This window comes from Scyliorhinus canicula, chromosome 6 (assembly GCF_902713615.1).
Source record: "Scyliorhinus canicula chromosome 6, sScyCan1.1, whole genome shotgun sequence".
Lineage (NCBI taxonomy): Eukaryota > Metazoa > Chordata > Chondrichthyes > Carcharhiniformes > Scyliorhinidae > Scyliorhinus > Scyliorhinus canicula.
This window is the reverse complement of record NC_052151.1, coordinates 62,032,985-62,045,520: the sequence shown is the minus strand read 5'-3', so window position 1 is coordinate 62,045,520 and position 12,536 is coordinate 62,032,985. Positions and strand designations below refer to the sequence as shown.

Genomic DNA, 12,536 nt, shown 5'->3' with positions numbered 1-12,536 from the left:
AGGGATGTTATAACCTGCCTGATTACTACTGGCTGGGGACTAATGGCAACCCCACATTCCTCAATGAGTATGAGTTTCCCCAATGAGGGGGAAGAAGAAGCTCATGCTGGATTCTTCGTGGCCTGCACAAAAGTGGGGTTACTGGGTTATGGGGATAGATTGGAAGTGTGGACTTAAGTGTGGTGCTCTTTCCAAGGGCCGGTGCAGACTCGAAGGGCCGAATGGCCTCCTGCACTGTAGATTTTATGAGTATACATATTACAGAGAAGGAGGTGCTGGAAGTCTGAAAGAACATCAAGGTATATAAATCCCCGGGACCTGATGAAATGTATCCCAGGACATTGTGGGAGGCTATGGAGGAAATTGTGGGCCCCCTAGCAGAAGTATTTGAATCGTCGACAGCCACAGGTGAGGTGCCTGAAGATTGGAGGGTATCAAATGTTGTGCCTTTGTTTCAGAAGGCTGCAGGGAAAAGCCTGGGAACAACAGACACGTGACCCTAACGTCTGTGGTAGGTATTCTGAGAGACACGATCTACAGACATTTAGAGAGGCAAAGACTGATTAAGACAGTCAGCATGGCTCGGTGAGTGGAAAATCAGAACATTTTGAAGGGGTAACCAAGAAGGTAGATGAGGGCAGTGTAGTCGACCCTGTCTACATGGACTTTAGCAAGACCTTTGGAATGTCCAAGTTGGGCTGAAAGGCCTGTTTCCATGCTGTAAACCTCTGAGAGCTGACTTCATTGAAAAGTGAATCAGGAAACGCTTTTATATTCAAAGATAGTGCAAATTTGGAACTCTTTATCCTCAAAAGTATGTGGATGCTGAGTGAATCGAAATGTTTAAGACTGAGATTGACGGATGTTTAATAACAAAGCATAGGATATGGATTTGATGTACAGATCAATCATGGTATAATAGAACAAATACTTATCCGAAATATTTGGAAGGATGATACCAGCACAGCGGGTAAATCAGGAAAACTGAAACATGCTGGGACTATTTTCTCTGGAAAAGAGAAGTCTCTGGTTTGACCTAATGGAGGCCTTTAAAATCATGAAGGGTTTCGATAAGATGGTGATAGGAATATGTTTCCACTTTCTTAGTGGACATGGTGATGTCGTGGTAATGTCACTGGACTAGTGAGCCGAGAAATCCAGTCTAATGCTCTGTTGACAGAGGTTCAAGTCCCACCATGGCAGCTGGTGGAAATTTAATTCCGTTAATAAATCTGGAATTGAAAGTTAGTCTCAAAAATCTGGCTCAGTAATGTCTTTTAGGAAAGGAAATCTGCCATTCTTACTCTAGACTCGCAACAACTGTCCTCCTGAGATGAGTTGACAACAAATGCACACCCCATAAAATAATTCTTTAAAAACCTTGTGGACATTCCAAAGCTCTGGACCAGAAGATAGTCCCTAATAAATCCAATAAGGAATTCTGAATAAACATCTTCACCCAAAGGAAAGGAATATAAGGTTAGATTAAGTAGGGTGGTAGGATAGACCATTTGGGTCAAATGCCCTTTTTTATCTGCTCGACATAATAATAATAATTGCTTATTGTCACAAGTAGGCTTCAATTAAGTTACTGTGAAAAGTCCCTGGTCACCACATTCCAGCGCCTGTTCGGGGAGGCCAGTACGGGAATTGAACCCACACCAGCTGTTTAGGCCACTGTGCTAAACCAGCCCCTTCTCATCCCCATTTTAAACTCCAGAAATCAAGTGGAAGATACCGAGGGCTTGTTTAGCACAGTGGACTAAACAGCTGGCTTGTAATGCAGAACAAGGCCAGCAGCACGGTTCAATTCCAGCCTCCCCAAACAGGCGCGGAATGTGGCAACTAGGGGCGTTTCACAGTAACTTTATTGAAACCTACTTGTGACAATAAACGATTATTATTATTATCTTCTTTGGGTGACGTTTTTTTTTAAAAACAGTGATGCGAATTTTCAGTGGTGACGTGAGCAACTTGCTGAATTGCAAATTGTTCAATATTTTGATTGTTGAATTATATCCAACTGAAGGTTACTTTGGTTAAAATTTGTTGAATATATAGTCTTTTTTGTTTATTCTTCAGTTCGGCTTACAACCTGGATATGTAGGATTAGTATTCTTGGGATTCGCTCTGTCATATGCTGTATCCTCCCCATTACTTGGATATTTAAGTGACAGGATACCAGTAAGTACGCAGTCTAGCTTGGATGTCTTTTGTGTTGTTAAACATCTCTTTCCTAAATGCAGATTCTTTATCATTATGATAAACTTTCTCATCAGTTCTATTGATTTTGTTAGTCAATGCTTAAATAAATTTGATTTTAAAATTTTGCTTTAAAAACTACTGTAAATCAAATCTTAATTTCAGTGTGTGAATATAAATAAATGGTCCGACAATTGGAGTCTTATTTCAAAAGCTATTTCTAAAACCTTTTTTTTAATGTATTTTTTCCAAACTTATATAAGAGGTTACAAAAACATAAACAATTCTGGGAGCAAGACTTCCCCCCCCCCCCCCCCCCCCCCCCGCGACAAACAGCTCCTCAAATACTCTCACAAACATCCCATACCTTGCCTCGAAGCCCTCCACTGAACCCGTTAATTCGTACTTAATCTTTTCCAATCAATGAGAGTCATATACGTCCCCCAATCAGGCCGCTACCCCCGGTGGCGATGCTGACCACCATTCCAATAACATTAGTGATCAGGCAATCGGAGAGGCGAAGCCCGCAACAATGACCTTCATCAGCTCCGGCCTCTCCAATATCCCAGATATCACCACCAAAGGGTTCGGTTCAACCTCCTCCCCCACTATTCTTATTAGCACCAAGAATACTCCCGACCTGAATCTCTCCAACTTTCCACAGCCCCAGAACATATGTGCGTGATTCGCTGGTCCCCGCCCACACTTCTCACACTCGTCTGCCATTCCCTGGAAGAACCCACTCATTCTTGCCCAAGACATATGTAACCTGTGTACCACCTTGAACTGTATCAGTCTCATCCTCGCAGACCAAAGGTGATTTACCCTTCGTAGCGCCTAACTCCATACTCCCCAGTTTATCTCCCTCCCAGCTGCTCCCCCCACATCTCCTTAATCTTCAGCACCTGCTCACATCTACACTCTCCCAGCCACCCATATACATCTCTGATCCTGCCCTCTCCTTCCACATCCGGAAGCAGTGGTAGCTCCAACAGGGTGTACCTCAGCAAACTGGGAAACTCTTTCCAAACCTTCCGTGCGACGTCCCTTACCTGCAGGTAACTAAATGCACTTCCTCTCGGGAGCTCTATCCTCTCCTTCAGTTCCTCTATACTGGCAAACCCTTCTTCCAGATACAGATCCCTCACCTTAACCAACCTCACTTCTCTCCACTACCTGTACATACCTTTGACAAGGAACCGCATGGTAGGTTGTTGCATAATGTTAAATAATAGTAATCTTTTATTGTCACAAGTATGAAGTTACTATGAAAAGCCCCTAGTCGCCACATTCCAGCGCCTGCTTGGGTAAGCTGGTATGGGAATTGAACCCGTGCTGCTGGCCTTGTTCTGCATCACAAACCAGGTGTCTAGCCCAGTGAGCTAAACCAGCCCTTTCTCACAGGATCCAGGGTGAGGTAGCCAATTGGATACAGAATTGGCTTGACGACAGAAGAGGTGGTTGTGGTAGGTTGTTTTCAAACTGGAGGCCTGTGACCAGCAGTGTGCCTCAGGGATCAGTGCTGGGTCCATTGTTATTTGTTATTTATATTAATGATTTGTATGAGAATTTAGGAGACATGGTTAATAAGTTTGCAGATGACACCAAGATTGATGGCATAGTGGACAGTAAAGAAAAAACTAGAGGTTTAAGGTAAGAGCAGAGAGATGCAAAAGGGTCCAGAGGGGCAGTGTTTTTTACACAGAGGGTGGTGAGCATCTGGAACGATCCGCCAGAGGCAGTAGTAGAGGCGGGTACAATTTTGTCTTTTAAAAAGCATTTAGACAGTTATATGGGAAAGCTGGGTATAGAGGGTTATGGGCCAAATGCGGGCAATTGGGACTAGCTTCGTGGTAACGACTGGGCGGCATGGAAAAATTGGGTCAAAGGGACTGTTTTCATGCTGTAAACCTCTATACCATCTATTTCTCCACCCCCCCCCCCCCCCCCCCCCCCCCCCCCCCAAGGCTCAAAACCATGGTTTCGCGCAGCGGCGCCAGCACAGACATCCTCCCTTCTATCCTGAAATGCCTCCTCAGCTGGTTCCACACCTTTACTGTGGACTGCACCACGGGGCTCTCCGCGTACTTCCTTGGCGCCATTGGCAATGCCATCGTCACCATAGCCCTCAAGCTGGACCCCCGACTGGATTCTTCCTCCATGCTAATCCATTGTGCCCTCTCTCCTTCCCACCACCATCTCACCTTCTCCACATTCGCTACCCGGTAATAATGTAGCAGATTCGGCAACACCAACCTTCCCTTCTACTTCTGTCTCTGTAACAGGTTCCTCTCAACCCTCAGCACTTTCCCTGCGCATACAAAGTCTGAGATAATCATATCTAGTTTTCAAAAGAATGCCTTCGGTACAAAGATCGGAAGTGTCTGGAATATAAACTGGTATCTCAGCAGAATGGTCATCTTCACCGCTTGGATCTTCCCTGCCAGAGTCAAGTGCAGCATGTCCCACCACTGCAATTCCTCCCTAACCTCTTCCACCAGCTTTGCTAGATTCCATTTATGTAGCATCACCCATTCCCTCTCTACCCGAGTCCCCATGTATCTAAACCTGTCTCTGGCCACCATGAATGGCATCCCCCCCTAGTTTGGCCCGCTGACCCATCTTGTTCACCCGGAACACTTCACTTTTCCCTACATTTAGCTTATGTCCCGAGAACGCCCCAAACTTCCCCAACAGGCCCTTAATACTCTCCATACTCTCCAGTGGGTCCGAAACATTCAATAGTAGATCGTCCGCGTGTAGTGACACCCAATATTCGTTTCGTCCTCTTGTAATCCCTCGCCACTCTGTCGACCCGTGAAGAGCCATTGCCAGAGGCTCTATCGCGAGCGCAAACAACAGCAGCGACAGTGGGCACCCCTGCGTTGTTCCCCTTTGCAGTTCAAAATTTCAGGAGCCCATGTCGTTGGTCCGCACCCGTGCCACGTATAACAGGCGCACCTATGCCGCAAACCTCTGCCCAAACCCGAACCTTCCCAGGACCTCAAACAGGTACTACCACTCCACCCGTTCAAATGCCTTCTCCCCATCCACGGACACCACTACCTCTGGTACCTGGGCTCTCGATGGGCTCAAGATCACGTTACAACTGATCTTTTCCCTTCTTTGATATCAGTGTGATCGTTGTCTGTGTCATCGCCTCTGGCAGCTCCCCCTTCTCCAACGCCTCGTGAAACGCCCCCAAGAGATGGGGTGCAATGTCCATCATGAACTCTCAGAATTCCGCTGGGTAACCATCGGACCCCAGACTTCATACCCCTTATACGGTCCAATACCTCCCAAATGTGCAACGTTTCCCAAAGGTGGGACACTGCCTCTGTAAGTGCCTATTTCCATACTGCTTACACAAAATGGTGGCGTCTGGCAATCGCTTAAAATGGCCACCGCTGTTGAGACCACGTTTGGTTTTGGGTGCGTCACAACGTTTATGGTGTTGGCTTCATTCCTGATTTTCACACCTAAACTTCTCGTGTTTAACGTGTTGATTTGCTGTGCAGCTAACTCGCTGGCATGACATTTTTTTTGCATTTTTGAGCTGAAGCTCATTCTCCCTCAAAAGACATTCACAAACTTTATTGTTTTTTATGCCAAATACAATTTGATCCCTAATCATTGATGATTTTAATGTGGCAAAATTACAAGTCTGAGCCTTTAATTTTAGATCCTTGGGAAAAGTGTCGAACGACTCGCCTGTCTGCTGTGTGCCTTTCAAAATTTTTGTTCTTCTTTGGGGATACAGTGCTCATCGAACTTTTCTATCTGCCTCACTCAAATACTAACATAGTGATAGCCTGTGGACCTGCTATTTTAAAAATAGCAATGCTATTTTTCACTCATTAGACTGTGCCTGTAAACTTATACATGCTATGTACAAGGTAAACTGCTGCTTAAAAGCACCCCAATTTGCATCTATGTTACCAGTTACATGAAGAATTTGTGATGTTTTCAAGCTATCCAGCTTTTTCCTTGGTGACCAGTAGAGCATTGAGATGTATTCTGTTGATTCACTTCGTCGATTAGTAGATTTTTTTTAGTAGTACCATTTCCAAAGTTCTTTACTTCAGATCTTCAATTCGTAGATCACCACTTCTGGTTTCATGTTGCAATGCTTGAATCAGTGCTCAAAGAATGTCTAGTTCGTGATTAGTTAAGATTTATTAAATTACTCACGGCGCCGAGGTCCCAGGTTCGATCCCGGCTCTGGGTCACTGTCCGTGTGGAGTTTGCACATTCTCCCCGTGTTTGCATGGGTTTCGCCCCCCCCCCCCCCAACCCAAAGATGTGCACAGTAGGTGGATTGGCCACGCTAAATTTCCCCGTAATTGGAAAAAATGAATTGGGTGCTCTAAAGATTTATTAAATTACAATAACGTGGGTAGAAAACAATACTAATACTACTAATTAACTGTTAACAACTAGAATACAAGCTAATACAAAATATGTCCATCTACAACGACTCTTCACCAGACTTCGAGGTTGCAGTATCATGTGGTGTAGTTCTACTGCCACCTGGTGAGTTGGAGGTCTAACATATTAACATACAGAATATCTTATGCATATCATTACAGTGATCACATTTCAAAAGTACTTCATTGGCTGTGCAGTGTTTCGGATATTCTGTGACCATGAAATAAATTATATAATTGCAAATCGGGCAGCACGGTAGCACAATGGTTAGCACTGTTACCTCACAGCTCCAGGATCCCAGGTTCGATTGCCGGCTTGGGTCACTGTCTGTGCGGAGTCTACACGTTCTCCCTGTGTCTGCGTGGGTTTCCTGCGGGTGCTCCGGTTTCCTCCCACATTCCCGAAGACTTGCTGTTAGGTAATTTGGGCATTCTGAATTCTCCCTCTGTGTACCCGAACAGGTGCCGGAATGTGCGACTATGGTCTTTTCACAATAACTTAATTGCAGTGCTAATGTAAGCCTACTTGTGACAATAAAGATTATTATCATTATTATAAATATAATTATCTTTATTAGTGTCACAAATAGGCTTACCTTAACACTGCAATGACGTTACTGTGACAATCCCCTAGCCACCACACTCTGGCCATTTCCTTTTGCATATAAGCTTTGTTTTATACACCACCATATATGGTTTCTTTGTCCAAAGGCAAATATCCTCAAGTTCAACATGTCACAATGATTCTGAGGATGTGGAGTTTTGTTGCCTTGATGTATCTGTATTCTTTGGGTTCTGTCTTTTTAAACTTGTAGAGTGTGGTGATAACCACTGTAGGTATGCATATTGCAGTAGGGGGATGTATGGCTGCACCTGTAATACAGGTTCCTCCGGTAAGCCTCTGCTGGCTAGCTCCGCCCACAGGGAGCTTGTGTATAAATATGTGTGAGTCACTCAGACTCTAGTCTTCAGTTGCAGACAGAGGAATAGCATCACACAGCAATAAAGCCTCGATTGAACTTGTCTCTCATCTTTGAGTATAATTGTTAGTGCCACACAGAGTAAGTTTAAAGTATTACTGAACAAGTTATCTTGTTCTGGGTAATGACAGAGTGCTCCTCCACCTCTTTCTTCCCCGCCCCACTGAAGTCAATGGAAAAACCACGATCAGTGCATTGTACAAGTGATGTCCAACTGAAGTTGCATTTCATCCCATGTTTCTTAAGCATCCCCCTTTCTATATGTGATTCTAAGGCATTCACTGCTGCTGTGCCTTTATTAAATCCTTGTTATTAATGGCATATCCGTATGATGCAAAATAGTATATGGGAGTCTAGTCTTTACTTACTTAATAATCTTTATTTACAGCCATTCATTGCATACTGTGCACCTCCATTTGTGGTTTTAATTTTTAATATAAATTTAGAATACCCAATTCATTTTTCAAATTAAGGGGCAATTCAGCGTGGCCAATCCATCCACCCTGCACATCTTTGGGTTGTGGGGGTGAAACCCAAGCAGACACGGGAGAATTTGCAAACTCCAAACGGACAGTGACCCAGGACCGGGATCAAACCTGAGGCATGAGGCAGCAGTGCTAACGGCTGCACCACCGTGCTGCCCTTATTTGTGGTTTTAATGATGGAAATACCGTCAGTATTCGCCGTCATTATCTTGTGTAACTGTCAGCAGCTTTTGGCATTCCCACCTAAGCAGTTAAATCCAGAAGTTGCTGTCAATGATTCCTTGCTCCACATGAGGGAGTGCTGTTGCAGATGGGCAGATAGCGTCTTGACAGATCACAGAACTGCTGGAAAGGTTATGCCTTGGTAATATGGTGTGCTGGGTTTTCAAACTAGGCACTAAGTCCTAACTATTACTGAATAAGTTAGCTTGTTCTGGGGAATGACAGAGTGCTCCTCCTCTTCTTTTTCCCCCACTGAAGTCAATGGAAAACCACGATCAGTGCATTGTACAAATGATGTCCAACCGAAGTTGCATTTCATCCCATGTTTCTTAAGCATCCCCCTTTCTATGTGATTCTAAGGCATTCACTGCTGCAGTGCCTTTGTTAAATCCTACTTGCTCTCATTTTTCAATTTTCATTTATTGTGTTTCTCACTCCTCTCCATTCCAGAGAATCAGGAAGTGGCTAATGTTGGTTGGAAGTTGGCTTATTGTTCTCAGCTTTTCTTGTTGGGACCAGCACCCATTTTTCATATCAAATGGTGGTATTTTGTTGAATAAGTTTCATTAGCTTTATATTTATGGCAACAATATGTTGTGACCTAGAATATATTGCCTGAAAGTGTGGTGGAAGCTAATCCATTAGTAGTTTTCTAAAGGAAATTGAAGGGAAGACAATTTCTGGACAATGGGGAAAGTAAAGGGGAGTAGGATTAATTGGATAGGTCTTCTAGATATGACATAGGTATAATAGGTCAAATGGTCTACTTTTATACTGTAAGATTCTAGGATTACTGCAGTCAAAGTGGGTAAAATTGCATATTGTGCAGTCTTTTCTACACGTCAAGCTGAATATGTCAGATAAAGTTTAAGTATGTTGTCAAGCACTTTACATATAGAATATGGAATCCTACAATGTAGAAGGAGGCCATTTGACCCATCAAGTCTGCACCGACCATCTGAGAGATCACCCATAGCTCCACCTAACCTGCACATCTTTGGACTGTGGGGGTAAACCAGAACACCTGAAGGAAACCCACACAGGCACGGGGAAAATGTACAAACTCCACACAGTCAGCAAAGGCCGGAATCAAACCCAAGGCCCTGGACTGTGAGGCAGCAGTGCTAGCCACTGTGCCAATGTGCCGTTGATACAGTTGTGGCATTCATCACATTTAGAAAGTTCTTCTCTTGCACCTTAATATTTTGCACTCAGTAAGACAGAAATTTAAGATACACGAAATAGGAGGAGGCCCTTTAGCCTGCTTCACCATTCAATAAGATCATTTTCTTTCTGATCACTAAAGCATATATTCAATCTAAAGTATGTATTCAACCTACAAACTATCAACAGGCCACCTATCGAACAAAAATAGTTGTTCTGGTACTCAATCATCATTGGTTATTAGTTTATGGGGCGAGGGACAAGCGTTTAATTTATCAAAACATATTTTGGGGATTAGAAGAATGATACTAACCAGTTTAAAGTAGAACCATTTCTAAGAATGTGTTTTATTTATTTCCTTTGCAGCCAGCTCTGGATGTTTGTTTTGATGATGGTAATCAGTGGGTTTTCACTTAGCTTGAGTGGCATTCCGATTTTTCCAGAAGTCATCTCCTGTGCTTAGTAAGAATTTTTTAATTATAATGTCATAACGTTTGCTTCCAAAAAAAAGGTTGGGTATATTTACCTGGACTGCTGTGTAAGCATAAAGCAGGGACACCTACTTTTCACATTGTTTTGTGAACTAAGGAAATATACTTGCTGCATTTGACAAGAACTATATTTTGCCTCACCATCTCTGCAACTTTGGACTTCTTTTATATCCTTCGGATAGACAGCAGCCCAAGGATCTCCAGGTGTCCTAGCTTCAAAGGATTTATTAACACAAGCAGTGATTGTATATTTACATTTAATAATTGTTGCAAGTCCTTAAGTAGAAAGTTGGAAATACATAGCTAAATTTTAATGTAAATCTCTATCTGTTTAGCACTTGTAACCCTAATACACATTTCTTTGGCCAAATATTCTGCCTATTTGAACTGCATGATTTTGCCAAAATCAGAACTGTGCAATTTTCTGTTTAGTCATTGAACATAAAGAAATCAGCCTTATTGGCCTTAAAGTGGTTTCAGCTTTGCGATGGAGGCGAGGTGTCATTTGGGTGTCAAAACCCCAGCTGACACCAAAACAAAGTGCATGACATTACTTTCTTTGCAGAGTCTCCCTCTCTTCACTGTCAGGTGAGGTCGAATTGCCAACTGAAGGCAATGGTGGAAGGAAAATATTTATGCGCAAAAGGTCAGAATTGGAGGAGTACATCATTCTCGGATAGTTTTAGATCTGGAGAAGGTTACCAAGGTAGGGAGTGTTAAGGTCAGGGAGGGATTTGAAAATGAGTATGAGAATTTTAAAATTGAGGCGTTCAGCCGTTGTTGCAGCGTGTTGTTAGGCTAAATCTCAGTTCAATGAGTGAGTCGACACAGTAAGGCTTCAATCAAGTAGATAGTTTTTACTTAGGATTGTAACACGTACAGCCATCTGAGTTATGGCTGGAGAAGGCGCATTCTGCCGAGCCTCAAGTTACACACACTGATAAAGGTTGTTCCGCGCGCAATGGCCTTGGGCGGGTTACATAGCTGCCCACTCACAGTACTGTTGCTAACCTAAAATGTTATCTAAACCGCCACCCCCATCGCCCTCCTTAGTCAGAGCTAGAAGCAGCTGCAGAAATATACCTTACAATCCCTCCTTTGTCCTCGTATGAGGACAACAATTACTTCCCGCGCCCCCTATGTTTTGAAACGCGCGCGAAAAGAAAATAAAAAACCCTTTTGCCAAGCGTTCTATACCCGCCTGGTTGGGGTCTTGAGGTCTCAGGAAGGTGAGGACCCCCCATTCTCCTTGGCTCAACCCGCCGGAGTCTCAAGTCCTTCCCAGGGGCGGTGTACATTATATACAATTTTTGCCTTGCCCCTTATAAACCCGCGCGTTTTTCTTTCGTTCCCTTCCCCCCCCAGTTTCACATTTCAGCTTCTAAGTACTCTTCTTGGTCAAAAATATCTTCATGGCCTGGTATTTAGGAGGTAGTTCCTCCCAGTTGGCGAATGCCCTCAGCCCACGGGATTTTCCCGGGTTTTCTGATACACACCAGGTCCCCTTCTTTTATACGGACCTCTCCTGTCCTTCTTCTCCGTCACCGGCCGCGTTGTTCACCTGTTGCGAAACTAAAGTGACCATGTTACCGAGCATTTGATATATTGACTCATTTCAATTTCCCTATCTTCCCATGTTTGCACCCACTCCGGGTTGGTCTTGGGTCCTGGGTCGTTAAGAGGGTGAAAATTCAAAAACTTAAGATTTGTAAGTTCCAATTAAAAAGCATCTTCAGCTGTGTGGACTGTTCATTTACTTTATCAGAATTTAAAAGGCCAGAACTCGCAGGCAAACCAGCATGGGAGTGTCAAGACATCTTCTGGATTACACACAAAAGCTTGTTGAAAGGGTTGACTGTCTTGCAGAGACAAAAAGGGGCGTATAGTGGGTGCATAATTGGAATGATGCCATTCGCATCTCGAAACTTGTTTTTAAATTTTCACTCAAATGGCTGGGAGTAAAAGTTGGAGTGCTGCCAAATTCCCGTTATCAAGTTTTTCAGGGAACACAATATATTATTGAAACTCATGGACATATTTCATTTACCCATCTGTTGTTTATAAGTCATTCTGCAATCTCATAATTAAAACATCTGCTTGTGAGACAGTTTAGTTTCACCCTACTGATGATTATTTGTGTCAGGGAAGTTTTAACCCTGAACTAATGAAACACCGGCTTGATCATATTTTGTCATATGTATTTCAACTATCCTAACCTCCACTGAACACCATATTTGTCATATGTATTTCAACTATCCTAACCTCCACTGAACACCATAAAACTAATATTTTCTTATTTTACATACGTGATTTTGCACCCTGATTAAAATTATAGCCTTTGAAAAGAAAAAAATTGTTAACTGTACTCAAACTATAATCTTTAAAAGACAATGCGTAGACAATTTGAAGCTTTCAAATAATCACAGCTCGTAACAAGTCAAGGTCTGAAGTCAAAGTCTGAATACAAAGACTGTGAATAGTTCAGAACAAAGTTTAGATGCCTAAAACTCTCTCTCTCTCTCTCTGGAACTCTTGTCGCTCTTTCTCTTTATCTACTACCCCTCC

General features: G+C 43.2%; 1 protein-coding gene across 2 annotated transcripts in view; it reads left to right on the top strand.

Annotated features, from left to right (window-relative positions):
* The window catches only part of slc18b1 (solute carrier family 18 member B1), a 97,843-nt gene that overhangs the window by 57,201 nt on the left and 28,106 nt on the right, over positions 1–12,536 (top strand). For both annotated transcript variants that reach the window (XM_038799364.1, XM_038799363.1), the window contains exon 8: positions 2,083–2,184. In XM_038799364.1, coding sequence (XP_038655292.1) covers positions 2,083–2,184 — 102 coding nt within the window. The remainder of the gene's footprint in view (positions 1–2,082; positions 2,185–12,536) is intronic.